The sequence below is a fragment of the Thunnus maccoyii genome, chromosome 18 (assembly GCF_910596095.1).
Source record: "Thunnus maccoyii chromosome 18, fThuMac1.1, whole genome shotgun sequence".
NCBI classification, from domain to species: domain Eukaryota; kingdom Metazoa; phylum Chordata; class Actinopteri; order Scombriformes; family Scombridae; genus Thunnus; species Thunnus maccoyii.
Genome location: NC_056550.1, coordinates 16374468 through 16391572, shown reverse-complemented (window position 1 = coordinate 16391572; position 17105 = coordinate 16374468). Strand labels below are relative to the sequence as shown.

Here is a 17105-nt window from a genome sequence, read left to right as displayed (position 1 = left end):
CATGTTTATGCTAATTCACATTACCTGATTTTATAGTTGCTGTCTAGTGCTTTGAACTGTTGTGTCAATGAGCTCCGATTGAAGCTCAGTGCCACGGACACAGTGATGTCTCTTCCATGGGTTCATGCTGCTTATCATGAGTTCAAGAACCGACTGCAGAACCTCTCCAGAATGATCTGCATCGAGCCCCAGGTGACTCAGGACCTCTTGAAGAATCCTAATGCCAGAGATGGAGTGGAATTGGTGAGCTTCTAAACACTAGTTATTCACTTTGCTTTTCTTTTTCCACTTTGTTCAAGGCTTTATGAATTTGGAATGCATGATATTGACTTTAAGTTATGTTTGGTAATATTTATTATCCATATTGGCCATTTAGATGCCTGAAATGTATAATGATTGTTTACTCCCTGTATCCAAGATTCTTGATGTGTATGCCGCTTTTGCTTGCGTGGAGTACCTGGAGCCCAGAATCCTGGACACAGATGCACAAAGACAAGCCTGGCTCAGACAGGTCAAAAAACTCCAGGTTCCCATTGAGTTGATCTGCTCAGAGGACAGTGTGAGAGGTTATGGAGAGAGGAGCAAGGCGATTGTCTGCAGAGTCCAGTAAGTCAAGCTAAAGTAAAGATGTTCAAATTGTGTATGCTGAGGTTTTTAGCTAGACTTTAGGTTGAACTTTAGGCTGTATTTAATTATTTGTTTGTTTCTTTTTCTTAGAGCTGGATGGAATCGAATATTTTCTCTCTCTCTATTTGTGGAGCACATGTTGATGGGTATTGAGGAGGTACAGAGGGAGCTGACACCCTTAGTTTTAGAGCATACACGAAGGCTCTGCCAGGTTTGTCTGGGTTTGTACTAGCCTTATTTTTGACAATAACAACAATAATTCCTTCATCCATCATAAAATGTATAACCTCTGCTCTCCCATCAAGGTACTGGAAAAAAATTCCGACCTCAAATCCCAGCAGCCATTTGAGGCAGTAATTGGTTTACTCAAAACCTGCAAAGATGGAGCCGTCGAATGCAGTTTCAGGTACAGATTAATTTTTCTGTCTTTTGCATCTCTCCTACTGTTCTGGGTCTTCACCTGCCATTATGTTTTATCCAGGTTTGGTCTGACTCTGTGCCCAGTGTGTATGGGGGACCCTCAAGATCCACTCTGCCTGCCATGTGAACACATCTTTTGTGTTGCCTGTATCAAACAGTGGTTGCTCCCTGGTCAGATGTACTGTCCCCTCTGCATGCAGCCGGTTGATGACAACTTTCCCATGGTTCCTTCTGAGGATATAAGGTTGGTAACTGTGTATGGAACAAAATGAGCTAATTTTGATTTGTTTTGTTTCCAATAAAAGGTATCCATGTGATGATGGTTATTTACACATACGCAATCTCATTCTGTTTGAATATGGCCTGTAATAAAATTAAGCAAGAAATTGCATAACTTTTGTTACTCTTATTTTGTGCAGGATTCTAATCAACAAACATGCTCAGTTCAGGAAGCAGTGCAATGCTTTCTTCATAGACCTGGTGTCTACTGTGTGCTTCAAGGACAATTCTCCCCCCTGTTCAGCTGTCATTCTTCACTTGCTGTCCTTTCTCATGGTGGAGGCCAACACTGTTCCCATTCTAACCCAGAGCAGAGGTAGGACACTTTTCTAACTCTGGTATTTGACTGTATACACACATCCATGTTTCTGCTCATACATATTTTGTCAGCTCTGAATATACTTTTTTTGTTTTTCTCCAGACTATCGACAAATTCGGACAAAGGTGCTCTCTCCGTTTGATGACTCTGTGGATAAAAATCCAGTGGTTCGGTCAGTTGTGCTCAAACTCCTGCTGAAGTACAGGTAATGTGCTAGAATTGCTAAAGGCTAACATAGTACTGATCTACCATTTTTTTATGGTTTCTCATTTTTCCATGAATTTCTCTGTTTTTGAAGCTTCGATGAAGTTAAAGGTTACCTGCAGCAGCATCTGGCGGAAGTTGAGCGGAGCAACATCTTGGAGGAGACAGACAAAACCGAACTCTACTCCTTGTATATTAACTGCCTGGAGGTAAACATGAGCTCAAACCCTCCAGTATATTTCAAATAAAGTGTATCCTTTATCAATTTAATAGGTTGTATTGAATGCATACAGGTATGGTAATCATGCATAACATTGTGAAATGGCATGATTTTTATGAATGCACTTTTTACCTTTTCATTTCTTTAGGATTCCATGTTTGAGAGGCTGCAGTTCAGGTCTGTGGCAGAACAGAGGTTGTGTCTGCAAGATGAAAGTGCCTTCCTGACTGAGTACCTGCAATCACATGATCAGTCTGCTGAAACAGCCACTGTGGAGAATCTGCAGCAGGTGGCAAGAGTGCGTCTGGACCTGGAGATGGCTGCTACCCTCACTGTGGAAAAACTGAGAGCCACAGGTGTGTAATTTTGATGAAATACAGTGTTAGTTCCTCATATACTGTACACTTATCTGTGATTGAAAAAGCCAAGACATTTGTAATTGATGTCTGTTTATAAAATGTGTTCTTTTGATCAAAAAGCAATTCTCTTTAATCTCATACCAGAAACCCAAGATGGTGGTCAAAGTGAAACCACAGCCTTCCTGACCAGTGTGATAAACTTGTGTAGACGCAGCGGGAACAACTGGTATCGTGTCTACTTGATCCGAAAGATCTGCAGCCAACATGGAGTGGAGTTTGTCCTGAAACTCCTCAAAATGGATAAAATGCACTGGCTCTTCCCTGAAGAAGTTCTGCAAAAGGTTCAATTATCCACAGTGTGATTTTGCCAAATGCCAAATGATGGTATGGTCATTTTCTAAATGTATTGGCAGCATTAATATGTTTTTATATTTTAATTACACCCAGACTGAAGAAGCCACCCCAATTGACCAGTACCTTGTGTGTGGGGAAGACTACAAGACTATCAGAAACGCTGTTGCAAAGGGAATTATGGAAGGCAAAGTGGAGGGACTGGATGAGACCTGTGTGGTAATGTTACATCACTTTTTTGTTGGTAACTCCATATCAGATCAGGACTCCACTTTCCTATATATGTTAACACAGAAATCCTGTTTTCTGGTTTGTTCTTTTGCTTTTCCTTCATAGGGGTGCAAGCGCTTACCACAGTCGACAACAGTTTACCTCTTGTTGGCACTGTACAGAGAAGTCACCACTGTCTACCGAGAAACCAATGCTAGCTTCCATCCCAAGCCTGAGGTATATCTTTACATTAAGACAGTACACACAGTACTGTTTCAGGAGTGCTGTTTACTCCTTTAGTTTTAGTTTGGCAAAAAAATACATCTGTGTGTGAGTATGTATGTGTTTTAAATTAACCACATAAAAAACAACTGTCCAAGAAAACACGCTGTGGTTTGTTATATGACAAACTTGATACAGTACAAACAAGCATAAAATTTGTGTTACCATCTGAACAGACTTCTGTAAGTCCATTTTACTTGTCTTCAAATCATATTTTGCTTGTAAATGGGAAATATAAATATAAATTACCAAATACAACAATACAGTTCAGTGTTTCCCCTAGAATTTTTTTCAGGCCTGGTGGTACACACCAAAAAACCCCCAAAGGGATATTTTTGCGATGTCAGCTTAGGGCTGTTGGCACAGCAGGCGGTCTACAATTTATATTTGCATTCAAATTTTTGTTTGCTCGGTATATTCAAGACGAGACAAGTGGTCACAAGGAGAGGATGACTTAATAAGCTGCATTTATTGCATAAAAATAAGCTATCCCTCTCCCTTCTTCCTCATCAGTATTTTTGCTTGACTCCAGAGTTTTGGAGAAAAACGTTGATATATTTGTTTGTCCTGCACCTGCATTAGAGCTTTTTCTCTTTTTAGGTGGTGCCATGCTCATATTGGCTAATCTGCATCCCATACTCTCTCGCTCTGCAGTAATTTAAAAGGACACTGATATCAGTGGCACTCGCATCACATCAAAAGTTTCCCAGGCAATGACACAGAGGTTGACTCACGTTTTGGAACAGTGTTGCACAGAGGCTCCCAAACGCTATTGATTATTGATTTTCAAATTAATGGATATTTGGTGATATATTTGGCCTGGTGGGGGTTCTTGTTGGCCCGGTGGCCCACCAGGTCTGTACAACTATAGGGGAAACACTGCAGTTCTTTACTGGTCTGTTTTCTATGTCAGTTATTGTCTTTTTTGGGTCTTTGTACCTACAGCAATTACAAGCTCTGGTGACCTACATCCAGACCTCCAGAGTGCTTGCCAACCCACAGGTGAAGGCATTTGCCCAGGCTCTGGTGACCAACCAACTCGGGCAATTGACTGTTCATCCTGGGACCTCTGGGGCCCAGTGTGTGTCTGCAGAGCTCACTATTCACCTGGCTGCTGTCTTGCTCTGCGGGAACCAGGGGATCTTAGCTCCTCTGCAGCAGCTGGCAATGACACCTGCCAACATGCAGGTATATATATTGTCGGCTACTTTTAGTGCTGCCAACTAGGCCACCCCTTTTTCGAAGTAAATTGAATGTTTTCCATTTGTTAATATAGGCAGCCTTCTTGCCTACCATGCCAGAGGACATGTTAGCAGTGGCTCAACAAGCTATGGGACATTTGCAGTGGTACTGTGAGTAACAGGCAGAAAAAAGTGTACTCTCAGATTTGGAATATATCAGTTTAAGATTCTATACAGCCATGCAAAACACTTGTATATTAACTTTTGATTTGCTCTTACCATAGATTGTCCAAATGGTCACCCCTGCACTATTGGAGAGGTATGTTACATTCAGTTTGACCAAAATGAGTCTCTGTTTTACTACTATCCTTTAGATGTTCTGAATTATTTTTCTTGCCTCCTGTTTCCTTTGCTATAGTGCGGTCAGCCCATGCAAACAAGTCATTGTTTGGACTGTGGCGTTGTGATTGGAGGAAACAACCACTTGCCTGTGCAGGGATTTCGTGCTGCTCAGCTGCAGTAAGTGGCCTATAGGTTAACAATTATGGAAGAATACAAAAGAAAGTTATTTACCACATTTTCTTTTCTTATTTATTTTTTGTCTTCTGACAGAGGTGATCGCACTCAATCAGGCCACATTCTCGGTGACCCCAGTCGTAGGGACAATCCAGACATGCTGGACACAAAGAGCATTTCCCCTGTTCCCTTCACCATTGTCCGCATGCTCACCCACATGGCCATGCTGCTCGGTGCCTGCAACCACCCACAGGTAGCTTCATTTTGGACAAAAAAATCAGTATAGTTCTAATAGAGACAATTTCTACTCAAAGTATATTCTTGGATGTTTAAAAGTGCAGTTTTAGGTAACAACAACAAATGCACTAAGCAATTTCTTAGAGTTTCTTTGATGCACACCAAATCACCCAAGTAAAAGAGGTGGGAATCTGGTCAGTTATCTCCTGTATTTGCATTTTCAGCATATCTCTCCCATCATCAAGCCTCCAGTTCCTGATCCAGGAGCATTTCTACTTGGTCACCTGCAAAAGGACATTGAACATTTTATCAGATCTCTGGGCAAGGGGGCAGACGACACAGTAAGTGCTGTTCACCTGCTCATCAGCAGCCTCCTGGAACCCCACCAGCCCCAAAAATGTAAGAAAACAACCTACAACAAACCTGCAAACCCTAAAAATACACTAAAAATATGATGTGCTATTTGAATATTTAGAGAGACATCTTTTTGCCTGTTTTCTAAAGGTAGTGAAAGCATGTTTCTAAAGTTTGTTGCTCCTGAACCATGATGCTTACTTGTTGTATATTTCATGTTTTTTATGTATTGATTGATGTACTAAGGACAGAGACAGAGGAGTTAAAAAAAGAAAAGGTGCCCTCTAGTGGTCAGGAATTGTGTGGCATCATGTTGCAATTAATTTGTATCAGGGGATGTTATAAAGGTATTAAGTTGTATATTGTAATTTTAAGTTTTAAGTTAAGTCATCAAGTGGAGGCACGTGGGTCAGACTTGGCCTTTGCAGTGTCATTCCTAGCTTTCGAAATGGTCCAGGATATGGTCAGGTTACATTTTAGCCCTAAGAAGAAAAAAAAACAAAAACACAACATTCACAGAATTACCCAGAGTTCCCCTGTTAAAAACAGCTCATCTTTCCTTTCAGGGCCTGCTCCTTATGACAATCGACTCTCCACTAAAGAAGCTAGAAATGAATGGGAGATGGAAGTGAGCAACTCCATCATCACACCTCAGCTGAAGGTAGAAATGCTTTTGATTATGTTCTGATAGGGAACAAATGGTTTAATTCTAGGAACTAATGCTGTCTGATTGTACTGTAGGAGATCAACAAGTTTTCTCTTTTGTCATCTTCTCCTCCACAGCACTTGGATAGACATTTAAAGGAAGTGAACACATTCATCCGGGCCGACTCTCGCATCTCTGCCAGTCCAATCATGAAGCTCATGTTTGGCGATCCTCGTTTCTTCTTGGCCTCACTTCCCCAAAATTCTCTGATCCATGGTTCTGCTGTGTGGAGCTGCAGGGAGAAAGTGACTCTGCTGAGCCTCACCCACATTGTAGAGCAGAATGATGGCAAAGACACCCTGCCTGTGCTATGGAGATTTCTTCATAGAGTAAGAAAAAAGTGACTGAACATGAAAGCCCACTTACAAAAAAAAATGAATCTTGTGTTAGGCTTACAGCAGAGTTATTTTTAAATCAATGGATTGATTGAACAGTATGGCCTTCTTGTACAGTGATTGCTTGTGTATGTTCTTGTAGTGAGCTACATTTAGATCTGCATTTTGCTTACAGTCCATTAATTAATTCAGTTGATTGGTTTGCTGCAACACAGTATAAGCCAAAAAACAAATACATAATTGAGCTATGTTAAAAGAGACACACTTTTGTATCTAGCTCAAAGTCTTAAGTACAGTAGTTGCCTAGAAATTAAATTCAGACAATGGTATAGCAGTGATTTTCATAAACAAAAAATTAAAAAAGAATACATTTCAATAATGCTTCACAAAGAAGATGGTGAAAACACAAAAAAATCTTGAAAAGCATAAATGGAACCAATTAATATGGGAGATCTGAATTAACTATCCGTGTAAATGTAGGAATAATGCCCACATTATGCTTGTCTTTTTGTTTGAGAAACTACTAATTAAGGTCATACAATGCACTACTTCTAGATACAAAAAGTGTTTCATTTGTTTAGTCACAGTCATCGGTCCATTTTTGTGTGCCAGAAAAAATGTGCCTGAACTGTTTATTATCAGTATGTCAGTTATGAAGAACATTTTAGCAGCAACTGGTTAATCTGTCATTATTATTTGTATCAGGAAGCAGAGCTGCGACTGGTGAAGCACCTTCCTGATATCCTCACACTTCAGAGAGATCTGGTCAAGAAGTTTCAAAACGTCACAGATCTTACTTGTGGCACCATCAACGAATTCCTCCACAGTCAGAAAGCAGGTACTGAAACCAACTGTCTACACCACTTGTTCTCAACTTTTTCAGTTGTATGACTCACTTGCACAAGAGATACAAAGTTCCACAAAACTTCTAATTACCACTTTCTTGAAAATGTCATAGTAAAATGGCTGGCAACATACAGTTTAAAGACCTGCCTGCCAAGGAATGAGTTGTTTTAACCTGGAAGGAGACAATGATTGAGTGTTCTTAAAAGAGCAAAATCTCTTCTACACATAAGAACACATGTGAACAATGTCTTAATCTGCAACAGTTACAAAAGTCTTTCAGATGTAGTGCAAGTAATGTTTCTGGAGCTGACGTGTGTGCACTTTGGATGAAATATACGGTTTCCTCATTTGTGCAGTTTCGCTGAGAACCTGGTATGAGAAATACATCGAAATCTTCTTGACAACCTGGAATCAGCTCAGAGTGTCTCTGGCAACCAACGGTAAATACAAACACTGACTGTCCATTACACGCTCTTCATACACTTAACACTGCCTGTGCAAGTCCAACTCTGTGATTTGACTTTACCTGAAATGTTGTTGTTCAGGTGAGATTAAGATCCCAGCTGAGTTCTGTCAGAAGGACATGGACCTCAACAGTGACATAAGGGTGATGTTACCGCGGCGACAAGGCCCAGGCCTGTGCTCTACAGCCCTTGTGAGCTACCTCATTGCTCTGCACAATGACCTGGTGTACTGTGTGGATAAACATACTGGAGAGGAGACCAGGTGGGGGCGCTCTTACCACATTTTTCTGACTTGCACATGTTTTCCTGTAAGCACATAAAGAAAAGAATGTGTTTACAGCTGTACTCCCAGACACTGTTCTTCACTGTTCTTCTTCAACTGGTCTGTTTATCCTTCCATTAGCTACAAAGTGAGCCCTGCAGATCTGACTGACCTGCATGTGATCCGGTATGAGCTAGAGAGGGACCTGATGCCCCTGGTTCTGTCCAACACCCAGTACAGCATCGAGAGAGGCCAGGAGACCATTCATGAGTATGATTTGCCCAAGATCCAGCAGCAGATTGTTTCACGCTTCCTACTGGGCAAACCTCTCATCACTCTTAATGTGAGCAAATGAAAAGCATAAGCAAAGCACAATGGCTTTGTCCAAAAAATGACTTCTATTTGAGTGCAAGATATGCCCTCATCCTCATACGTCTGTCTCTTCACCACAGGGCATTCCAACACTAGTGAACAGACATGACCGCAACTATGAGATTATCCTGAAGGATGTAAAAGAGAAGGTCAAGCAAGTAAGTTGTGATGTATAGTAGGTAGCCCACTCTCACTCTACTCTACTTCTCTACTATCATTCATGTATTACATACAGCATATCAAACATGTTGTACAGTAGATATCAACTCATGACGTGTGTGTGTGTGTGTGTGTGTGTGTGTGTGTGTGTGTGTGTGTGTGTGTGTTTGTGTGTGTGTGTGTGCGCCAACAGGAGCCTCTTACGACTCTCACCCTGTTTGCCGTGGCTGGGGAGCTGCACTCCTACAGTGAGGTGTGTGAGGCCTTGTCCATACTGGAAGTGGCCCTCGGTTTCCTTGCCATGACTGGGGGAGAGCCTCACATGCAGCTGTCCTGCTACCTGGAGGAGGTGCTGCAGATGGGAAACCAGATGGCTCCGCATATCCTCAAGGTCAGCCTGTCTGAGACACTGGTTATTTTATCCTGTTGTGCGGTCTCTCACTTCCACTGAACAACCAGTCTGGACAATGTTGTTACTTTGTATACAAACAAGTTTTGATTTTGAGTGCTATCATACTGCACTTTAACTCCCTGAATAGTGTATTTAAACAAACAATGTCTTATTTTGTGTGTGTGTGTGTGTGTGTGTGTGTGTGTGTGTGTGTTTTTTTATTTTTTTAATATGCCAAACATGAGATGAACTTAATGCTCTCCCTGTTTACCCACAGACCCTGAGCATGTGCTGTCTAAAGCATTGTGTGGAACTGTGGCAGCTGCTTGCCTCACTCAAATCAGAAAATATGCTGCGGCTTAAAAGGGTAAGGCATCACACAATTCTATCAGTGTACCAGTAGTAGTGATCTGATGTCAAATAAAATCCCTGTTGGATAAATTGTGATCAACAAAATAGATTAACAAACACTACAGTGAACTTATTATTATTATTATTATTATTATTATTGAGCCTGTTGTCTGTGCTCCTTACGTACCTCAGGATCCGTTTGTGGGAGTCTCAGTGAAGTACAAGCAGCCGCTGAGTGAGGACGAGCAAAGGCTGCTGACTGCTTTCTTTTCTAAGAGCAGCGTCGACAGTTTCCTGCTGGAGATGCACGAGTTCCTGGTGCTGGTGCTTAAAAAACCCAATGCACTCGATACCTACAGGCCTGACTGGAGGTACAACAACATTCTATTTCATTCTATTACATTATGACATACATATTCATTTTTACATATTTGTGAGTTGCTTGTCCCTACACTAGCCCTGTAAAGCCCAAATATATAAAATATATAATAATAATAAGAAAAATGAGCAAAAAAATCTTTCACCTTTCAGATGTTGTTGTAGGAGGCCTCTGATGTAGAATTAAAGGGTTTTCAATTTTTTTTACGTTTTAGTAAGTATTTACAAAACTGAATTTCGTCTCCGCCCCAGTGTTCAGCCATGTTCATTTGCAATGATAGTCTCAAAGACACTTCTTTTCCTCTGAAAAGTTAAGATGAACATCACACTTGCTGCATCGCATGTTGGTTTATCCTTTATTGCAGTGTCTGAAGTGTCTTCTCTTCTTCTTCACTGGAAAATGTGCGATTTTTCAGCAAGCGATACCTTGTCATAGGGCATGTTTTGTTTGTTTGGTTGGGGCTCGATGTCCACATAATCACTGGCTGGGAAGTCAGTGGGTTGTTGGTTTTTTTCGTCCAATTCACTGGCATCTTCATCTGCCTCTTCGTCACTTGCATCAGTGTTGTCTGATTCCATCTCAAAATCACGCTCTCCATTTTGGATGGCAACAATCACATCCTGCACACTGTATAGAAGACCTGTCTTTGCTGGTTGCATTAGGAAATGGAAAAAGTAAAAACAAATAATAATAAATATATGTATTAATGATACATAAGTATTATATTGTATGAGATAATCTGAAGGAATAGATAGGGTGGTGGATCAAGTGTTCAGGATTGAGAGCTAAGTATTTTCCAGGGTAAATAATATCAATGCAAATTGATCCTAATTCATTTACACATACCACTAAATTCACACAATACTATCTGACTAGCCTATTATGCTCTCTACTTATCATACCTATAGGAGTACTTCCATCCCCCCCAGAACATTTACATCTATACATCAGAACCATTCACACCTGTCCCTGAACAATGCAACAAACATCCCCCAAAACATTCAGAACAGTCAGAACCTGTTTCTAACTAATGTAATGTAGCAAACAAAGCCCAGAAAAAAGCCCAGGGTCAGTTAAATGTATTTTTTTAACTGATAAGATACAGATACAGTTTCTGCTACAGATTGAGTTTCAAATACTGCAACCAGAAACAGTCTATTCATTTGTTCAATTCTTGTCTAAACTCAAAATTTTAACGGAGAAAACAAATTTAGAACCTAGTTATAGTGAATCATCGAAGACGTTATATTTCTATCAGTATTTTTCCATATGTGAACATGTGAGAAGTGCAGTGTCCCCATTTAATGTGTAAGGTGCACATGCTATTTTGACTACCACCTTAACCCAGCATTATAGAATTACAACATAGCTCAAAATCAAGTTTGATGAATAACTAAGTATCTACATGTTCTAGACATTGTAATTATCACAAAAAAATATTTAAGGCATGTTATTTACTTCTTTCTTGACAAATCCGGTCCAATAAAAGGAAAGTTTGCAGGTAGTGTGGGTTCATGGCCAGATGGCCGGACCTATAAATACATTTACTATCCAATAGCATTGCAAAGATAAACAGTAGGACCCATTAACTATGTAAATGTGGTCTTTTAAAAAAAACATTTACAGTTTTTTGTTTTTTTTTAGGATAGCTAAAAGTGTTTGTTGTAATATTGCAACAGTGGGCCTTACAGGGCTAGGTCTGTAAAGTCTTGAAATTTTGATAAAGTCTAAAATAATTTTCTGAACTCTTTTGTGCATCAATAATTCTGAGATCACAGATTTAAAGACTACATTTTATCTCTTAAAAGTTTGAAAGAGACAATGGTGTCATACATGGAGCGCAAGGACCTGGACATTCCCCCTGATGTGGAGGAGTTCTTCCCAGATGACATCACCCTTTCTCAGTACGTCGAAGCCTGGAAGTTCATTGTCGCCTTCAAGCAGGAGCGCAGTCAGAGACAATAAGAATGAGATGGACAGGGTTGTTAATTTGCCTGCTTTCTTTATTTTAAAACAATCCCATCTTTCATATGATGTTTACAATCATGATGCATCGACAGTATTGAAGTGGTAAGGATGTGTGATATATTCTATATTTGACACATATTTATGCAGAGATGTGCCTTTTTAAGAGCACTAATGTTGAGCTTCATAGTGCCCCAGAATAAATGTGCAGTTCACATTTACAGCTTGTCTGTATATAAAATGTGAATTTTGAAGATTTTTTTGGATTATCTATTCTTTTTTTTTTATTATTTTCTATTTTCTTAAGCATCAATATGTACGGACTATTTGTACAGTTGAAGTCTTTTTGCTTGCACTTTATTTGTAATGTGAATTTGCCTGGCACAAACAGGCAGAAAAAAAATCTGAATTATGCTCAGGTAAAAAAATGTATAACTCTGGGGACTTAAAATCAAACGGATCTAAATCACCTTATCAAGAATAATGTATCTTTTCACTCATGTTTTCTTTGTATCACTGTTTAGATTGTGTTATGTTGTGGTGTCATATGTAAAATTTGCACTTGCCTTTCTTCCAATTTTTAAATCCACTGTCTTAAAATACTTTGGTGTTTATTACCTTCATTTCTTTTACATTCCAGTTGTTGAGCTTTTTTTCTACATTTAATTTTCTTTAGCACATTTACAGAACACAATATATTTTGTGTTATAGTTTCACTTGCCTGATTAGTTATGTTTTGTGTGCTTCGTAATAGATACTGCTTCCAATCAAGAATATGCTTGTTAGTGTGTGTTTTTGAGTCATTAAAGTATTGAGTTAAATATAAAACATAACAAATCACATGTTTCAAATGCATGTTCATGGTCACCTCATGCTAGTGTGCCTGCCAGTAGGCTCAGTGCTGCCCCCTGCACCCCTGGCGTAACCATTGAGACATATTACCCTAATTTGTCTGATTATTGGTCAATATGGTATGGCAATATTGATATATTGTGGTGTTGTAAATGTTTCCAGCTTCAATTGTAGACAAACTGGATTCTTTCCTCAATCAACTATAAATTAGACTCTGATAAGTCCTAAATCCTGCTGTCATAGTGGAGTGTCACAGTAGAATATTTTGCTCAGCAGGGGTTTGGCAAAAAGTATTAAAATGTCATGCACTTAGAATCAAACCCTCTGAGACTGAAGTCTTTATGGGGATAAGAAAGCTCCACTGGGTCTGTAGACTTTGGAATTACTGTTTGTTAGCATGGTTGGGTAGGTCTAAATGAGGTTGTACTTGGCACCTATTAATTCCCTTTATATATGCACAGTTATAAAGAGGGTATGAAATTAGATATACTCAACAGCATTATTACTAAAGGGGCACAAATAATTTCCCCTCATTGACTTGTTACATCACTGCCAAAAGCAAGGGAGGCTCTCCATGATGGAGTGCTCAGGAAATGGCTGCCTGCCTAAGGTTACGTGACTTTGTGACCCTCTGTTGGTGGGAGCTCAATGTGTTTCTGATCAGGCTGATGGAAATGATAAGGACAAGACTGCTGCTGGACGGCTCCTTAATTCAATTTCCTCTATACCAAAGCAGTGTTTAGCATAACAATGACAAATGGAAGCATGCGCCTGAGAAAGTAAACCATGCCAGCGACCACCCTCTGGGAGTCTGCAGTCAGAATAAATGATGTCCACAAGGGAAGCCAAAGACATCAGTTTTCACTTGAAGACAGTTAAAATGTACTTTATCTCAGTATCATATTGATGCATCTATTATCAAGGAATCTGATCAATCTATTGGATAAAAGATACAGGACTCTAGTTGCAGTCATGCAGCATTTCATTTCAAGACAACAGACTGAAAACTAAAGCGGTCACTTAGATTTCATCAGGCCTAAAGGTGATGCTGATACCCTGGCCTGTCTAGCTGAGTTCTCGCTCCTCATTAGCACACCCAAATGTGGATGTACTGTACATGGGGTTAATAAACACCCGGAAATGGGTCATGAGGCGTGATTTGCGCAACTCAGTCCTGTAGAACAAGCCTCACTGAGCAAGTTCAATCACTTTCACTTCCACTTCTGTAGGCTTCAAAGCCACCATGCCAATGTTACAAAGAGGAAGATACAAAGGGCCAAATTCTTTCCCTGTTCTGTTTTTGTTTTGTTTGTCTTTGTCTCTTGATGAGGAGGAATCAGGGGCAACATTACTGTGCATCATGGCTCACATTTAATGATATTCATGGTCGATGGACAGTTAGGACCAGGTCTCGTGCATTAGGGCGTGAAAACAAACAAACAAATCTGGATAATGCAATACAGAAATAAGGCTTTTCTTGCACCTATAGTGTGGTTTAGGATTTGACAGTCATGGTGTTGAGTGATTTTAGAAGTTCTGTTCTCTTTTTCACTCAAAAATATTAAAGAGAGTTATCAAAAAAAAACAAAACCAAATGGAAGTATGGAGCAAATCTATGAGAAACAATGAATGTGTAAGCCGATTACAGGTTACATTACGTGTCCTTTTGCTTTCTACAACCTGTTATACAAGAGTCTCAAAATCAATAGCTCTCCTGGGTCATTAATAGAGGTCTACTGCTAATCAGCACTTCAGTCAAAATTGTCTTTTTTAAAACTTTGGCTTAAATGACCAATTAGACAAATTAAACACTGTATTAAAGTCTGTATTTTTGCTTTCTTCATATCAAAACCCATTATTTAAATTGATCTGGTTTAACTTTTAACCTTATTTAAAACAAAATCATTTTTCCTGGTGGCCCAATGGTTGAAGATGTGCTTGGTTTGAATGTGGCCAGCAGACAGCGTTGCTTGTAATCTCACACTCTAGCTTCACATGGTTGCTGTTGCTCTCTTCTGCCCACAGTTAAGTAAAAAAAAAAAAAACAGTCACAAAATAATCTTTTACATTAGGTTTTTATTCTTTAGACTGTTAAATCTAGGTCAGCAATCTGAATCAGTCCCTGCTTTATATTTGTCTTAAGTTACCCCTATCTTTGGTATTTACCTTGACTAGATACCCTATGAATTTTACAATCCAGTTAAAAAAATATGAAGTTCAACTTTGAATCGTCACTGAGCCTTGATCTGTGGTGGAGCTTCAAACTTGACCCTTTGCAAAACAGCCTCAGATATTCATCAAGTTTACACCTTGGGGATCCAATGTCATTCACAGGCGCCGTCGCCAGTCAGGCGCTCTCAGCCAAAAGGGAGCTAAGATTTTAATGATTGTGGTATGAAATCAGTATCCTGAAATACCCCCGAGACCTCACAAAGCACACCAGCAGGCTACTGTATTTTCTATGGGGCATTACATATGCTTTACTGGCGGTCTGGGAAAATGTTTTCTTTGAATTAGCCCTTCAGCGTGCTGCTGTTATTGCATTATTATCAAATTAGTGTATTTTAATTACTACGTCATCTGAAATGTATGTGCCAGTAGGTCACGATGGGGTGAGAGCAGAGACCGTGTCCAAACGCTCAGGTTGCCCAGCCTGCTGTGCAAGACAGAGAGAGAAAAAAAATCTCAGTGCACACATCTGTGAATTATATTAGCTAATTGTGTGCACTTCTCCTTGCACTCAACACTCGGGTTGTCCTCCAAGCACAAGGAAGAAATTAAGAGCACCGCTGCCATGTTGTTCTATTAAATACGTGAAGAGAAAATACAATTACTAGTTAAGTGGGAACATACCACATGGGATTATGAGAGGCACAGCGTTTCAAGATTTCAGGGTGAGTTAATTTTTTGCCATGTGCAAACATGGACAGGTTTCCCAGCAACACCATTCTGAGATGTGCATGCAAACAGAGGGCAGAAGGAGACGACGGTATTTCAGAGAGCATTCAATGAACTCAACAGCAACATGGCTGACTGTTGTAGTGCTTGTTTTGGTTTCTTTGTATCTAAAATAAAAGTGCTTTTAAATATCAAACTCTTGGCTTATTAAACTAAAAGATCATGAACTCTGGTTGTCACTTACAGTCTGTCATTTTTTGTTGCACAATAATTATTATCTCCTATGTTTGCAGAAAAATACTGGTAAAACTATTTAATGTCTTTCAAAAACAGCAGACACCTACAAAATTAAGAACTTCCCTTTATTAAACAGTACTTTTGCACAGTGCTGATCAGCCCAGGAAAGTTGGGCTTGCTGCAAAACTCACCTTGGGCTGAGCAATCTTAACTGTACCCAATTCTTTACTTGCAGCTTGAATTTCGATACCAAACTGTCTGCTACAGGCAGACAGCTCTGCCTTTGCGTTCCATAACAATAATACCACATATTGAATCAGCTTGTTATGGTAAGATGAGAGGGTGTTTGAGAAGCCCAGAAATATGTCTAGCATTTCCCAAATAATAGGAAGACGCTAAGCAAGATAGGGTTATGTTTCAGGTACTGTGTTAAATTTACATTGTAAGAAGCTCCTGCTGCTCTCAATGACTTTTGTTTTGGGAAAAAGGCACTGCACAATGGCAAAGGCACTGGATACAAGGCAGAATTGCTCATCTGTGCATTTTGTTTGAAGGAAAACAACTTGGAACACTGGTTTAAGGCTGGGAGACAAATACTCACATAACAAACTGTCACACAATGGTTGTTTTGCTGTGTTGCTCTTGTTCATCCAGTTGGTCATGTTTGCTATCACAGCTAATGTTATTAGCATCACTTTGGATACCTGTGTGCATTTTGTTTTTCCAAGAGATATGATCTATAAAGGCGGCCTTATCCAGAACTGTAGCCGCTCCTTATGAGAAGTCATGCTAGGAGCAATGTTTCGCATACAGTACCAGTTAAAAGTTGGGACACACTTGAAGGTATGTACATTTGAAGAATGTACTCCGCTTGCTTGGACACACAAGCAAGTGGAGTACATCCCTAGATGGCAGGTGTCTGTGAGCTTCCTGTACTGTGCTGCCACTGTGAACCACCAACCTGTCAATCCACCAACAGCTGGTTGAAGAGTAACTTAATGCCAATTGCAATTCTTGTGTTTAGTGACCTGGTTTTCACCTTGTTGCAGTGATGTTGAAGTGCACCCAGGATCAAGGACCAAGGATCAAGTGGCAACTACCACGACTTGAGGCTAAAGCCAATGCAGAAGTACCTTAAAGTGCAACGCCTCAGACGGCTGCTAGATGCTGCCTCCAACTGACTCCCATTCAAAAAGCCTCAACTCTCTAGAAATACTAAGTGACTTATTCTTTCAATGAGTCATTATGGTCTCAATCGCTAAATTCTGGCTCTCTAATAAGTGTTTTGGTGGTCATTTTGGAAATTATTGCTTCGTCAATAAGATTTGA

The 17105-nt window shown here is 39.9% G+C and overlaps 1 protein-coding gene across 1 annotated transcript in view; it reads left to right on the top strand.

Moving 5' to 3' along the window:
- The window catches only part of rnf213a (ring finger protein 213a), a 33548-nt gene extending 21157 nt beyond the window's left edge, over positions 1-12391 (top strand). The window contains exons 39-67 of the mRNA XM_042391863.1: positions 37-243; positions 419-606; positions 718-838; positions 933-1033; positions 1109-1291; positions 1467-1642; positions 1748-1850; positions 1944-2058; positions 2218-2425; positions 2573-2769; positions 2876-2998; positions 3116-3226; positions 4217-4459; positions 4548-4623; positions 4737-4771; positions 4871-4971; positions 5065-5221; positions 5430-5604; positions 6126-6220; positions 6343-6594; positions 7306-7438; positions 7803-7886; positions 7992-8172; positions 8314-8515; positions 8625-8702; positions 8897-9094; positions 9372-9461; positions 9638-9816; positions 11633-12391. Of these exons, the coding sequence (XP_042247797.1) occupies positions 37-243; positions 419-606; positions 718-838; positions 933-1033; positions 1109-1291; positions 1467-1642; positions 1748-1850; positions 1944-2058; positions 2218-2425; positions 2573-2769; positions 2876-2998; positions 3116-3226; positions 4217-4459; positions 4548-4623; positions 4737-4771; positions 4871-4971; positions 5065-5221; positions 5430-5604; positions 6126-6220; positions 6343-6594; positions 7306-7438; positions 7803-7886; positions 7992-8172; positions 8314-8515; positions 8625-8702; positions 8897-9094; positions 9372-9461; positions 9638-9816; positions 11633-11789 (4269 nt within the window). The 3' untranslated portion in view covers positions 11790-12391. The remainder of the gene's footprint in view (positions 1-36; positions 244-418; positions 607-717; positions 839-932; positions 1034-1108; positions 1292-1466; positions 1643-1747; positions 1851-1943; positions 2059-2217; positions 2426-2572; positions 2770-2875; positions 2999-3115; positions 3227-4216; positions 4460-4547; positions 4624-4736; positions 4772-4870; positions 4972-5064; positions 5222-5429; positions 5605-6125; positions 6221-6342; positions 6595-7305; positions 7439-7802; positions 7887-7991; positions 8173-8313; positions 8516-8624; positions 8703-8896; positions 9095-9371; positions 9462-9637; positions 9817-11632) is intronic.
- The last annotated feature ends 4714 nt before the right edge of the window (positions 12392-17105 follow it).